Below are 15677 nucleotides of genomic sequence, written 5' to 3'. Positions count from 1 at the left end.
TCAAATAGGTCTCTAAAAGGAATACATTACTTAGATCATACTGCTACCACTTTAAAATTGCACGTAATTCCCATTCTTTCTATGTCAACAAGACCTTTAAAAATTCTTACATTTTTACAAAAATTATTAGAGAATATTTTTTGAGTTTTATTAGTGCTTTAATAAAAGGTCAAAACACTTTGGATCAAATTCTCTGCTCGTAGAAAGTGTAATAAACTCAACACAAAAGCCACACAGCTCTGTGTATTTCCTCATGAATATATTCCCTTCTTTTCTGTATTCCTTGTGAACTGTGGGTGTATTTCTGTGGCTCTCACTGCACCCTGTGCTATAAACAACTGCTTTACCCCACTGGGAGGTTCTGTGCTCTACTTTCTGCTCTTCAGCTGCCTGACCTGCCTGGCTCTGCTTCTGTGCCCTGAGAATGGCTCATATTAATGTCAGTCCCACATCTGCATTAAAGACAGCCCTTTTTTTAAGACAAAAAATGTGATGTAAAACACAGTGTTGATCACTAAAATGCCAGCTTTTGCTAGTTGATAACAGCGAAAATAGTAACTCAAAGATTAAAGCCTTTCTTTTACTTAGAATGAGAAGCAGCTGGGATCTGTGAAAAAGTTGTGTAAAAGTACTTAATTGATAACAGCTGAAAGTATCTAAAAAGGACTGTTTTTCAAAGATGACATGAAGCATAAGACCAAAACTAAGATTTTGAATCAAAATCTGCATTTCACTACTTGTTACATTCTTTAATGTTTTATCTATATGTCAAGGTGGAAGTCTTCAGTGAATTGGATTCTATGAGTATATAAACCAGCATAGCTTCACAGACAGCAGTGTCACAAGGGAATTAAGGAAAACCTGTAGCTGCTAAACATCTGAGCCAACTGTTTCATATTCTTCATAAGCCATCTGATTTATCTCAAGTTGCAGAATCATCTGCAAGATAGATTAATATCTCTTGATTTAAAATGTCATATGAGGGGAATTTGTGCAACATTTAACTAATTATTTACCCAGGCCCCTCACATTGGGGAAGTTTTTATTTAAAGCTTGGATGGGTTATATAATTGTTGCAAAACATAAAATACAGTAATTACATACTAGGGGAATTATGTTGTGGAATTATTTGCCTTTTTGCTGTGCAGCTGTAAGTGTAGTTCCTAGCAGCAGGTGAACTGTTGTAATGTGATTGATTGCAGGTTCCCTCAAGAGCTGAACATGGGAAAAATCAGTGCTGAAATCATGTGGACTCTGTTTGCCCAAGACATGAAATATGCTCTGGAAGGTAATTAGAACAAACTATTAATTACACTAGTGAGTTCACCAAGACTGATTTTCACTGTAAGTGATACCTGGCACCAGATTTCTGTGTGTGGTTCGAGCTTTCTGGTGTACTTGTTTAAGATGCTTCATAAGTTAGTGAAAAAGAAGGGTTATAAGGAACTAAATCATTGTTCTGTGAATATATGAAGTTATCTGTGGAAGAAAGAACTGTGATTTGAAATGCTGCTTCTTAGACCTGATAAAAATCTTCACTGTCCAAAGAGGCACGCATGTGCTTGCTAGAGAGCATTGTAGACACTCCAATTTTTCTCAATAGCTGAAAATTGCTAACTTGCCCATAAGGAACATTTGCAGAATGAAATTATGGAGAAAGCACACACTTATAATTAAATCTTTTTGTGTTCAAAAGGCAGGGTGTATTCACTTCAGTTCCCGCAGAATCAAATGCAGTTTCATTTTATCTCTTTAAGATATTGCTGTGGTTAACCATTGTTAAAATACACAGGGTTTTGCTGTATAGCAGACTGTTTCCAACTAATGGCTTCAAACACACAATAAAATATGGTTATTGCAGCAAACCAAGTGAAAATACCTGCATGAAACTGGCATTGTCTTTAGTCAAGTCTGCTACTAACTACAGAGCAAGTCTGAAAGGGGTGAGAAAAAACGTATGAGGTTGGATTTAAATAACAATGCAATTCAGCAGGCATAAAGGATTAAAAAACCCAAATATTTGAAGATTCACTTCTGTATTATTCTCTCCAGAATGTCTAATGCGATAATATCAGTGTGGTGGTGCTTTGATGACATTGTGGATTTTTATGATGATAAAGAAAGAGAAAAGATGAGTGGCTAGAACGGCTATTGATGGAAAACCTGTTTTGTTCATCTGCTGTTGTGTTACTTTATTTTCTTAATTGTGTTATTTGAATGTGGAACTTCCATACTAAGAACAGCAGAGGAAAAAGAGGAGAAAGGAAGGAAGGTAATTAAAATATGTACAACAACAACAGAAGACATGAGACATCTTAGATGTGGGTAGGAGAAGATTTATTGCAACTGTTGTTTCAAAGTGATGTTCTGTAGTCATGTCAGAGTGAATCAGAAGTACAAGTTTGAGGAGGGGTGTCAGGCAGGACATCATCCTTTAGGAGTGATCAGTGAAGGTAAAAGCTTCCAAGAGCTGAGAAACATGAAGACTAAGTGAAAGCCACTGTTTTGGATTAAAGCATATTCCCAGTTCCATCAGTGAAATAACCTTCTATCTGGAGAGGCTGTGAGTCAGGAACAGCTACCAGAAAATTGCTCTTCAGTAACTCAGTGTTGTGATTCCCTTACAGATAGTTAGCACAGATTACTAAGGTTTTCTAATAGCCACCAACTGCCATGACTTCATAACCTTGAGTGTGTAGTTACGCTCTGCACACAGACATCCCTGGGCACACAGAGCTTGTAGTGCTTTAGCCACTGAACTGTAAACGTTCTGTACTGCAACAAGATCATTCACAAAACATCACTCAATTATGAGTGTTAAGTAGAGCACACTGATCACTCAAAAGGCAGCTTCAGATCAAGCCATGGTTTGTGTCTTAGCTGTAAAAAGTAGAACAAGAAGCTCTTAAGAAAGAGTTAATTATACAATATATTGATGTGTGGATGGTTGGGTTGAATCAGGACTTTAAAATAAATATTAATGTTAATATTAATTCTTATTCTGCAGAGAGAGATATAGAAGGCATTTAACTTTTTATGTTTCAGACCAGTCCCTGAATGTGGTCTCATTTCTGTGTTGCTGAGGATACTGACCTTCTGAGGAGAGGAAATGCCATTGTTGGCATTAGGAATTCTAAGCTGCTCCCAGAATCATTAGTGAAACCATTCCTGCATATAAATAATAATTAAGGGAATTTGAAATTAGTATAAATTATTATAAATATACACAATTTCACCTTCTATTATTTCATTGCTAAACAGGAACCTCAATAAATCTAGTCACAAAATATAGATCAGTGTGCTGATCCTCTACCCAGCTTTGCTGGGATTTGAATTATTAATTATTTCCATAGATATTCTACAAACTGGGTTTAACTCCGTTTTTGATGGAAATAAGTTTTTTTTCTTTAAATTCTGTAAGATTAAAAGCAAGCCCTTAAATATGTTCGCAGTTGGTCCTCATGGTTTTAATGGAGTTCATTAAAATGCATTGCATTCTGCTATGCTACTCTCGCCTTCCAAGTTATTAACGTAGGCTACCATCTGTTCATACCTAGTGTCCAGGGCTGTGATTGCAATCTTTTCCTACTCCAATTTTGTATTAATCTCCTGAAACAGAATCTTTTGTGTTACAAAGTTGATTCCTTTCTGCATCCAATCAAGAAGCAATGAACTGGTCCAGAATTGTTTGCAAAAGGATTGCTCATGTGATAAAAAAGATTAGATTAGCTCATCCGAGGCCCTCTTTCTGGTTTTACCCACTTTATGTATTCACAAATATATCCAGCCAGACCCATCAGTTTAAATTCAGGAAATAGGAAGACAGCAAATACGGGAGCATCCAACTTTCCATTCCTTTTCCCTTTTTCCTGAGCGCAGTTCAGAATGGCTGCTCAGGCTTTCTCCTCTCCCTGTACAGCTGAATTCCTCCTGGATCTGCTCGGGGCATGTGTGCACTGCAGAACTGCTGCTCAAACTGTGTCCTCTGCCCACCTCCTCTTGCAGAACAACCCAGCAGCCCTGTGAGGGGCACCAGCAGGCACCACACGCCCTCTGCCTTCTCTTCTCCTTTGGTCCTTGCCAACCAGGAGGCTGCTGCTGTGACATGGAGAAGTCAGAGACAACAGCAGCTGCCATGGCAGTGGCCTTTGGCTAGAGAAGAGCAAATCCAGGTCTCTGTGAGTACCAAGGCAGCAAATTGGCATTGGGGATTGGCTCAGATTTTTGATGAGGGAGGAAAGGACATCGCAAAGCACAGTTCAGGTCTCCACAGCTGCCAAGATCAGGGCTACACTGTGCCAAGCTGACATGCCTTGGAAACAAAATTGTACTAAAATCTGGTATTGAGTTCATAATTTCATTCTAGATTTTCTTCCAATCTAAGTTAATTGAAATATTTAGTCTTTGCATAGTGTTAAAAGTTTTAGGCAAACTTTAACAAATTGAGTTCACACCAGTTATATTTTTTTTTCTGACTTAATGGATTATTTTAATGTATAGATTTTGCGTGAAGAAGGTATCACATGTTTCTCTTTGAGAATTGTCTTCATTAGATTTGGTCTCTTTGGGTTTTTTTTCTTCTTTGCAGGTTATTCATGAAGCATCAGTGTTTTGCTTGATACATTATAGATTGTTGTTTGGCATTTGGTTTACACAATCATCTGATCTTACAGGATGGTAGTAGTATTTTTGTACTGTCTGATCCCCCGATTTTTCCATATTTATCCCACAAATGAATGAAGACAGAGAGAAAATTTCACCAGCAGCGCTTAAGATTTATTACTGACTTCATATGGTAGGAAGTCTTTTCCTTTACAAGTATGAAGATGCATAAGTTAAAAGATTGAGAGAGTAATAAGCTGAAATTAGACATGCAAAGTATCTTTTTTTAGTCTTTGTCCTCAGAAATGTCTTTTTTCATATCTTTCATATCTCCAACTTTCAAATAGGTCAGATCAAATGTCTGAAGCTGTCCAGTCTGTTAGAAAGAGAACATCCTAATTGCTGTTATTATGATAATCTAATTCTGGTAGTGGCCAGAAGTCAAGACCAGAATCAGGCCATAAATTAGTTTGCTGCTGTGTAAATACAGCAATAGACAGTCTCCATGCTGCCAAGCTAAGATTCTGAAAGCCTTACAAAAATAGGAAAAGGAGAGAGTCATTCCACCATTTTATGCATTTAGTGTAGGCTTGCTTTCCAAGTTTGCTGTTGTCTTCCGTGCTTAAGCAGATAGTATTTTCCTGTTTCTCTGACAGATAGTTCTTCCATGACAGAAACCAATAAAGGGATTTGAAAGAGAAGAGGCAGGTCCATGAGTAGATGCTAAGCACAGAGACAGCATAGAAAACGAACCAAAAAGGCTTATGCTGCCCAGAGAAAGGTCATGCCATTTGGTGGCAGATTTCAAGTCTATTTTCACTCCAAATTTACAATTTACAAAGTTCCCCTTAAGATATAGTCTTGGCTTAGAGGGAGGCTGCAGAGGTGAAGGAAGGTGAGACTGAGGTTTTGGAAAGGACAAGAAAGCAGCATCCACAAGAATGCAAGGTTTCATCACTATCAAAGTATGAATCCTTTTTATTTTAGTCGGTTGTATTTCTGCATTGGCACTTTTCAACAAATGTATTCCATGCTTATCTTTTCAGACACCTGAGGAATTAAGAGTCCTCTGTGGTCTCATGGCAATTCAGAGAGTCTGTAGAGGCAAAGACAAGGAGATTACAGTTGGAGTTAAACCTTCCTTTGGCAGATAAGACAGAATGCTGACATGATTGCAGGAGGAGGGGAGTTAGAACTGTTCTTTGGTCACCATAACAGACAGGGATGTTAATAACAGTAGCTACATGCTCTACATCTTGAGGGGCTGAGCTTTGCAAGTGTGAGAATCCATCTATCGAGGGCAAAGCAGAGATCTCCAGGCTTGCCTAAAAAGCACCATAGCCATGCCAAAAGGCACTATTTTTTTGGAGTTAATTAGACCCAGTAATTAAGACAGATGAAGTGGGCAAAACTGCTCCCAGGGGCTGAGTTAATACTTCATGGGTTTGGATTGCACTGTAGCAATGTGTCTTCTTACTTGGAACTACCTCAGAGATCTCTGGTATGGCACAACCTTGCACTTGGGACAGTTATATCTAGAATTTCCTTGTTCTCTAACCCGGTTTCTTGGATTTTACACATTAAACCATCATCAGAACAATGAGTAGTACCACAGTACAAATCTACAGTGACCTTAGTAAGTTAAGCTTCTCTATATGTAGTGCATCAGTGAATGTCTGACTTCATTGCTCAGTCTTAAACTTTTCACTCAATACTAGCAGTGTATATTGTCCCATATATTTAATAATGATAGCTCTGTCCTTACTTTTTTTTTTAACCAATGAATAATACTCTTGTTCTTAAACACTATTGTTAGGTCCTACTCAGGCAATCACTTATTGTAAAAAACATGTGCATAAACTTTTCCTGAACATTATGTAGTTGTGACAAAGGCAGTTTTTTGTTAGTCAACCTATACTTGTACCGCCATGCTGGATAGAGTATGAGCATAAATGGTTTTAAATGAAACTTACATTGATTAATAATTATGGGTTATTTACAGCTCACATGACCCTGTCCTTTCCACACACCAGTGAGTTGAAGGGAGAAGCGTTCTGTTCAGCTGGATGGGCTGTATATCACCGGTAGCAGCAGGGGCAGGCAAGACTTCCTTCAGAGTTTATAGGTATCTCAACCCAGAAGAATATTTTGCTGCTTCTTTCTTCTTGTCCTTGATTACGGTTCTTTACCAGTAAGATGATACCACTTTATTTCATTCCACATTTTTACAAAAGCTGGAGTTATATCTTTTGTCTGATCTAATTTTATGGCTGGGGAAGAAAAACAAATAAAAACACAAACAAATAAAACCTCTGAGCAAAAATATGACTTTTTCCTCTCAAGACAGTCCCTTGAAGGACCTGCATTGTTTAGTGCAGTTCTGCATCTGCTGGTTGGGGAAAACTTTCATCCTTTTGTTTGCTTGAGGAGTTTCTTCCCCCTATCTCTGTCAGAGTGGAGCTGCATAATTCTCACACAGGAGCAGTGGAATGTAGGTGCTGCACCTCTTCCTGCGTTCTGTGAGCTAATCACACAATGAATCCAGTTACCTTTTGGACTTCTTTCATTGAGAAACAGTAACTAATAACAGCTTTCTTGAAATGAAATATATTTCTTTATCAACTTGAATAAAATATTTGAGTTAAAGAAAATTAAAAATTACAAGCAACCTGTATGCTATTTTTAATCTTGCCCATAAAGACACTCCTTTAAAGCTTTCCTCACACAGTAGCTGTTCTTCTCCTAATCTCTGTTTTCTTAGGTTTAAGACTCAGTCATTTACTTTCAGGACTGTTCCACTAATGGAGATTCACTTGTGTCTTTTTCTCCTATAGATGCTGAGGTAAATTTCCTCTTACGGTCAAGTGCATTTGTTCTAAACTAAATATTTGATACTGCTTCGCCTCCAGGAGAATAGGATGAATCCATTAAAACTGCTTGTTTCCACATTATCTTTTAATAAGCTTAAGTGCAATTTGCTGGGTAAGAATTAGAGAACACCTCCGTGGTTTTGCTTTTGCAGGCAGAGCCAGGTACAAAACAGGTAATTATTTAAGTGCAGCTTCGTATTTATCTTCCTGCTGGATTCTTCCTGCTTTGTACTTTATTCTGCTAATTGCTTATAAAATGCAAAGATGCCTGTTTGATAAGGTTTTATGCTCACTGTGCACACTTGTGACGAGGTAAAGAGCAGAGCATCAGGTTCATGGAAAGGCACTTTTTTAAAAAAAAATTAAGCAATAAGTAAATGGAAGAAATCTGTCACAAAGATTACATTGAAGATGCAAAGCTGAGTATTCATTAGTTAAGTTCCAATGCTATCAAAGTGCTCTTTGTTACCTTTATTCTGTTTTCCATCTCAGATTCAAGCATTATACTATCAAATCATAAAATCGTGGAATGGTTTGAGTTGGAAGGGAACTTAGGCCATCTAGTTCCATGCCCCAAGCCGTGGACAGGGATGCCACCCACTAGACCAGATTGCTCAGGGCCCAATCCAGCCTGACTCGAGGACTTCCAAGGATGGGGGGCATATAGGCTGTCTTTATTTTGTAATTTTTATACATATTAGAGGTTTATGAAAGCCTAATCAATATAAATTAGATTCCTATATTAGCATTACCTTTCTTCTTTTATTACTTTTATTACTTTTTTTTTTAATTAATTTGAATAGATGTTGAAACATCAGTATGAAGTATTTGAAATTTCAATCATATTCTTCAGAACCAGGGTCTGTTGTGAAAGATACAACATATTTTTTAAAGGAGGATTGGAAGGGGGGTTAGATGTGATTTAGAGATAAGTGTAATCCAAAAATGAGGTAGTGACAGAAGTTTTTCAGGTTTTGGTTTATTATATTTATCTTGACACAAAGAGCCCTCTCAGAAAAGTCAGTAGTATTTCACATTATAAAAATCAATGTAAATTATATATAATTATCAATTAGTTCTGTTCTACTCTCTATTTCAGTTAATAACTTCATTGTCAGTGACTTCATTGCCTTTAGCAGAGTACAAGAATCCTGGGATGAGATTCTAGTAGAATGGAATGTTTTCTTCTAAATCAGTTTTGAACTTTGAGTCAAATTTTTTCTTCATTTGTGGCCTGTACGCTATGTTACATTCATACAATCAGAGGCTTCACGTTTCTTTCAGCACTACAGGGATCCAGAGCACTACAAGCATAATACCCACATTAAAAGAGGCAGTGGCATAGCAACCACTCCTGTATTGTGGGGAAATTCCACTGGGATCAGGCACATTAACTTCTACTTTTATCCAAAACACTGGCGCATCTATGCAGTGTAATGTTTCCACAGATTCAGAGGGAGGAATACCAATTCATGCCCCATCCATACCATTCCTTACAGGAGCTTTTCTTCCACTAGCTGTATTCAGTTTGTGTTCCCAATTACCCTTCCCAGTTATATGACTGCAAGTTTGGAAATAGCAGGTTTTCTGAAACAGCAGTTCTGAAGGAAATAGATTGCAGCTGGTAGTCTCTAGAAAGATTGGTAAGTAATTATTGCAAATAATATGGAATTATGTCACAATGGTTGAAAATAACAGCTGAGTTTTGATGGGAAAATTTGCAGTTAATCCAAACACAAATCCCATATGCTTAGTCTCAATCATTTCTGTTTAAAAATCTGTAGGGCAATAGTTTCTATGTCAGTCAAACCAGCTGGTTGTGATGTAATTAATTTGCTTCACATAAATATTCTTTTTAGTAGTTATTATTCCCTGAAAAATTATGTATAAAGTCTGAAAACTAGACAAGTCTTTTTTAGGTAAATATATTTATGTGTATCTAGTCAATTTGTTCATTTTTTACAGACTAATTTCCTTGAAGTTCTTGTTCATAAAGATTCAAAATATACTTTAAAACCATCTTATTAGAATACTTCAAGCAGCTTAACTATATGTTTTTACAAAAAAATATTGGAAACTGCTGTTGAAAAAAAAATTGCTCTGAGATTTTGTACCTAAATCAGGAAAATCAGAGTTGAACAAAATATCAATTTGATTATCTGAATATTTATCCTTTTTTAGCAACTAATTTATATCAAAAATTACATGGAAACTCAGAGTGATGTTATTACCTCATAGGTTAAAAAGAAAAAAGGATTCTATAGTGAACAAGATTCTGTTCCAGTTTGTTAAATGACATTCTGTCTTTAGTGTCATGTAGATATTTCTGCTTAGTAAATCATCATTATGAGTTTTATTTGTTACTTGAAGAAAATCTTCTCAGCTTTCTCTAGAAATTGCTGGAAAAATGAGCAGGAAATCAAACATGATTCCAAATCAAACATGATTGGTTTTGTCAAGGCCTGGGAGGAAAGTACCTTGGATTATAGTCCTTCCTATTATGTTTCTTTATACATTTTTCTCTAAAAGAACTGCTGCCTGCAATTAGGTTATGTGCCAGATACAGTGTCACCAGGTCTGTGGCTGGTTTCATCACACAACAAGTTCTTTTGCCTATATTTATGCATTCCATGTAATAGCTTTTAAAACTATCTCTCTCTTTTCTTGGTTATACAAATAACATCTGGGCAGATTTTATTTTTCATTCCTCAGTGCTGTTGCTTACGGATGTTCTTCTTAAGGGGGTCCCCATCTCGTGATTTGTACCGTTGAGATGGAACAGCTCCATACAGTTTGCATTGTGGTTGCAGTTAACAATGTCTGTTGCTGCAGGCCTGTGGAAGTGCATTCATTACAGCATCACCCCTAAGGAGATATTCCCTCCCACCCCAAGTGTCATCAACGATGGAAAAAATTACACTTACTGGAACTGCAATTCCTAAAAGCAGCTGAAGTGCCCCATACACACAACTAAAGTTTACAGATGTTCCAGTTTACAAGAATCTTATCAGTATTTTTTTCATTGATGCATGACACAGTGATATGCCAGCATGAGAATTGAACACGACCTCTTTATGGAACTTATTAGATGAGTAGGTGCTTATTAAAATACGCTGCACTACAAGGAATGTGTCAGGAAAAGAGCAGCACAAAATAAAAAAACATTACCAGCATTAGGTTTGCTATACTGGAGATTTCCTTACCTAGAATCAGTTATGAGAATGTTCAGGTATTTCTGTCATCATCTCTCCTGAGAGCACACTTGCACACAGTTGACAGGTTTAGTTCCAGACTGACTCAGTAGTATAGTAATTTTGCAAAGCAAGAGTGGACTTTTTAAAAAAAGAGTTGTATTGTGCAGCTACTACATCTGTCTTCCAGAAAGCCCAAAATGGATATGTCTGTACAGGGAAACATGGCACTAGCTTTTCCTCCAGGGAAATAGACACAGATTTCCAAAATGCATCCATGGATCCTGTGCTGGCTCACATGTACATTAGCTTGTGCAAGTTTTTCAGAAACTAAGGAAGCGAACTATTGGTCCTAATATAAATTCAGAACATCTACAGTGATGTTGGTCCACTTTGTAACCAAATCTGTGGTTACCATGGATAAACCCATCTATTATCCAGTTAAAATTGTCATGGGCTGACTCATATGGGCACCTGTTTGCTCTGTTCTTTGGTTTATATGAACTGAAGAGGTAAAATGCATGGATACTAAATTATTTTGTAGGTCATCTGAAGTGTTTGCTGATGTTCTCATACATTAATATCAGGACTTGTGGATGTATTTTTCACTTATGTGTAACTAGAAATAATATCCTGGGAGACTCCTTAAATATTCTCTACAAGGCATAACAGCCTGGAGAAAAAAGTTCAATTATTCATGAATTACTTTTGTGCTCATTTTTAATGTGTTATAAATCTTAACTTTCAGAAGAAAATACCAGTGAATGGTATGTGTAAGTTGTACCCTCCTGGACAAGTTTGCCGATTAGTGTCAGTAGCTCATTTCTAAAATTGAAATAAGCATTTCCTTGGTTTGTCATACTATAGCAAACATTCTCAAGTTACATTTTGTAATCTAATAACCCGTTTATGCAATGCTTGAATGAAAAAATGTGCATTCATTTCAGAAATTCCACTCTTTTGGGATGCAATATAAGATAGATTTTTAACAAAGACTTAAGCAGCAGATGTGCAGTGAATTTGATAGCAATAACATAATTGTTCTCAGTGAAAGACTGGTCTACCTTGTAAGAATACCTTTTTTAGAGCAAATTTTTTGCCATTTAGCTTTCTATAATAGTTTGTGAAAAAACTGCTGCCTAAAAAAAGAGATTCCTCAGAACTGTGAGAGAAGGCAACATCTTTCTCTCTCTGGTTCTGTTTAATGCTAGTAACAATGATACGTTGCTGGGGAGAATTTGTAGTACTCTCAAGTAGCATGAAGAATGAATAAATGCACTATTTAGACAGAAACTTATTTAGTGATTTTTTTCTTGAGTGTGATGGAAAGGCAGTGAAGGTGAAAATGCTACTACAATGCTAAAAAGGCAATAAAAGCCCACAGGGGCTCTTCATAAGCTGATTTGCACAAAACCTAGTAACTCACTGCATAATAGCATGCTTCTGAAACACTTGTTGGATAGCGTGGTGTACTCCTGGAGTGCTGATTTGGCATAATAATAAAACTAAACATTTCCTTCTGATGTACCTGGCTAGATCTGAAAAACACAGGATGTGTAGTTCATAGTGCATTTTCACTGACAGAGAATCCAGTGGTACATTCAAGTGTATGACAGAGGATGGGATGCTCCTACTGTTAAAGAAAATTAGGTTCACATCCAAATAAAGGAGATTTGTCTAATGCTGTGTTGCAGAGCAACCAGAAGTAAGAAGCAAAAAGGAGGTTTGAAAGTGGTAAGTTCTTAATACATGCTATTTACACAAGAACATCATTCAGGCTGAGCACCTGTATTAGGTCATTTTTTAAGGGAGCTGGGAAAAGAAATTACCCTTTCACATAGGGAAGAATGTGCAAGTGACGTGACACCTCAAACAGATGACATCTGTGGAGATTTTAGGAAGCTGTGAGCAGTAAGCAAAGGTATGATTATTCTGCCCAAAACTTGTGGATCCCTGGTTTCATGCTGTGTGAGAAGGAAATGAAAGATTTGAGCAAGGATAAAGTACCTGTTAGCTAATGGAGAGAAGGAATGGAGCCTGTCCAGGCCTGCAGTGGCTGAGTGAACAATGCAGAGCCTAGTGTAAAAGCTAAAACAAGGATTGAAATCCTGGAAGAAAGATGGACATTTGCTCCAAACAAATGAAATCAGACTTTAAAAATGCAGACAGTGATTACAGGTGGCTCTATGACTCCTGCCACCCACCTCCATCTGCATATTCAGTATGTGGCAAACAGGAGGACACTGAGAAGGTGAAGTCCATTTGAAAAATTTCGAAAACACTATTTAACCATCTTTCATAAGTCAGAGGACTGTAGAGCTGTGGAGTTGGCTCGTCTTTCTTTTTCTTAGCTCTCATGAATGTAGGTTTCACAGATTCATGTGGGACTGGCATTTATAGCTGTTACTTCCTCTGGCTACTACACAACTATGGTTGTCTTCTCTAGCTTGACACTCCAAAGCTTCTTAATCATTTTCTAACAGGCAAAGAAGAATCTAAAGAATGGGAAGTCAGCAAATTTGTGGTTTTTTCTCACTGCAGTGAAGAGACATGAGAAGCCTAATTTGTGGTTTGGTCTTTGGTTTTTGTTTTTCCTAAGGGTACTCAGATCCTGAAAATTGAAACTGTGGGTACTACTACCTCTAGAAAAATCAAACCAATTATGCTTTAAAATGCAAGTCCTGTATTATTGTGTCACCAGTGTACTGAGGCACAAGAAAGTTATTTACTGTTAGAACACTATTAAGTGCTTTTATTTCCACTCCTTCTATTACAGAACATGAAAAGCAGCGATTATGCAAAAGCACAGATTATATGAATTTGCACTTCAAAGTGAAATGGTTTTATAATGAATATGTGCGAGAACTCTCTGCTTTCAAGGATGCAGTGCCTGAATACTCTCTGTAAGTGGTGTTTTGGGAAGGCTTCCATGAGTCTGGGCTTCGTGCAAGGTTTATTTTGGTCAAATATTTGTGCTTGGGTTTGTGCAAGATCTCAAGGTGTGTAGCACTGGCAACTACTTTTTATGCTTCCTTCTCTTTAATTCTTCATTCAATCAAGTGAAATAGTCCAGGTGTTAAATGTGCAATTAGCTATTTCATGGATTTCTACTGTTGTTGTAACTGCACATCTTCAGAGAGGACAAAATGCTTTGGTCAGGAAATGTCTGAGGAAGGTATGAGATGTGGGAACAGCAGAACTATTAGTTACAGGTCCCTGCATTTGTTTTACAGTCAAATTTGGATAAAGATACAATGCTAATGGGATATACTACTGAAGTAATTCTTACTGGATCAGGTTTATACTCATCTGCTGGTTTTCTTTTTACCTGTCTCCCTGCAATAAATATATTCAGTCCTGTCCTTTTATATGAGCTATCCTTAATCTTCCGCCAGTCTGCTGGTTTGCTGAGATGGTTTGAGGCCTGTTATTACTTTAAATTTTTCTAACATAAACTAAAGAAAAATAAAACACAGATGATTTTTACTAAAACAAAGTTATATACAAGTTATTTCATATTCAAATAAAAAATAAATGTTACCAAAGAGCCAGTATTGATAGAAGATACATACCTGCCATGCTTCACTGGTAGAGAATTGGCTACTGCTAATTTACATCACCAGGGTATACCAGGAAGAGTATTGTGAAGCTGTAGCCTGAAAAGCCTTTTGGTACCTACAGAATTTTGGTGACAAAAATTGTCCCAGGGTTATTAGAATTTTTTAGCAATAAGAATAGACGTGAAAACACGAGGTTCCAAACTGCTGGGTAGTATGTCGTCTCTCCTCCTGGGATCTTTATGAAATCTATCTACTTTACAAAATTGCTTTTAATTTTCAGGTGGTTTGAACCATTTGTCATTCAGTGGCTGGATGAAAATGAGGATGTCTCAATGGAATTTCTTCATGGAGCACTAGAAAGAGACAAAAAAGACGGGGTGAGCCTTTACTTTCTAAAGAAGAAAATAAATAAAGTATTAAGACAGTTTTGTATTGTTACAAAACCAGAAGTACATTTGGTCCCGCAATATCCTTCTCAGACTTTGGGAGATAACAGCTTTTGGAGAACCTTATAGAGAAATTCCTGCTCTAATTCCCTCTGCCTAAATCCCCACAGAATTTATTCTGTGGTATCGTTTCATTACCCTATGATGTGATGATGATGTCATGAAGGAAAATTCTGTTTTTATTTTTAAGTGGTTTGAAAGTACCAGAAAAGTGAAAAGCCACATTTCTCAGTATTATCAATGAGACTACTTTTTTTTTTTCTGTATTACTTTTTGTGGCTCTAGAAGGAGTTTCAAGTACAAGAATCAGCAAAGACAGTTTTGATCTCTGAACGAATATTAACATTTGAATGTTTCTCTCTAGTTTCAGCAGACATCAGATCATGCCCTCTTCTCTTGTTCTGTGGTTGATGTCTTCACACAGCTCAATCAAAGCTTTGAGATTATTAGGAAACTGGAGTGTCCTAATCCAGAAGCACTATCTCATTTAATGAGAAGATTTGCAAAGGTAAGTTAAAGTCAATGCTTCTGAACTAAGCTTCAGAGAGAATGATACTGTGTTGCCATGTGTTTAAAAGCTAAGTGGTTCCAGTGTTTTTTAGAATCAATGTTTTCTATCTGACTGGGATTCTCAGAAAGACAGGCTGGCTGTGGTTTAAGGCTGGGTCTTGTCTACTCTGTCAAAATGCTTTACCCGTTTGAGAAGCTCTGTTCTCTCTGAGATTTCACATTTATGTATTTTATACATGTATGTATGCATATACATAATCAATTGTTACCTTGCTAAGAACTGATTGCAGTTCTATTAATGGAGCCATTCAGTGATATGCAATTAGTTAATTAGGCAGTGCAAGTGAAGGAAAAATTCAAGGTATGACAATAAGGTATTTTTGTTTGAAGTCCTGAAGTGGTAGTTATTCACCTGCTGTTTGATAAACTCAATTCTGCCAGCTTTCTATCTGGATAGTTACATTTCCTCCCAAGCTCTGAATTTCCATTATATTCCTG

The 15677-nt window shown here is 37.0% G+C and overlaps 1 protein-coding gene and 1 long non-coding RNA gene across 9 annotated transcripts in view; one reads left to right on the top strand and one right to left on the bottom strand.

The window, feature by feature from the left end:
• Window positions 1-15677, top strand: part of UNC13C (unc-13 homolog C) — a 134873-nt gene that overhangs the window by 85628 nt on the left and 33568 nt on the right. For all 5 annotated transcript variants that reach the window (XM_017742683.1, XM_017742682.1, XM_008639998.2 and 2 more), the window contains 4 exons: window positions 1203-1288; window positions 13440-13566; window positions 14504-14600; window positions 15034-15177. In XM_017742683.1, coding sequence (XP_017598172.1) covers window positions 1203-1288; window positions 13440-13566; window positions 14504-14600; window positions 15034-15177 — 454 coding nt within the window. The remainder of the gene's footprint in view (window positions 1-1202; window positions 1289-13439; window positions 13567-14503; window positions 14601-15033; window positions 15178-15677) is intronic.
• LOC108448728 overlaps window positions 2321-15677 on the bottom strand; it is a 43537-nt gene continuing 30180 nt past the window's right edge. For 2 of the 4 annotated variants that reach the window (XR_001864721.1, XR_001864723.1), the window contains exons 4-5: window positions 14236-14576; window positions 2321-6872 (exon numbers count right to left, since the gene is read on the bottom strand). This is a non-coding gene — a long non-coding RNA (uncharacterized LOC108448728). Of the gene's footprint in view, window positions 6873-9979; window positions 10307-14235; window positions 14577-15677 lie in introns of those variants that run through there. The other 2 variants (XR_001864722.1, XR_001864724.1) reach the window with 2 other exon arrangements.

Source organism: Corvus brachyrhynchos, unplaced genomic scaffold (genome assembly GCF_000691975.1).
Source record: "Corvus brachyrhynchos isolate BGI_N302 unplaced genomic scaffold, ASM69197v1 scaffold97, whole genome shotgun sequence".
Classification (NCBI taxonomy): Eukaryota; Metazoa; Chordata; class Aves; order Passeriformes; family Corvidae; genus Corvus; species Corvus brachyrhynchos.
Note: the sequence above shows the minus strand (reverse complement) of the source record. Positions and strands in the feature narration are given on the sequence as shown.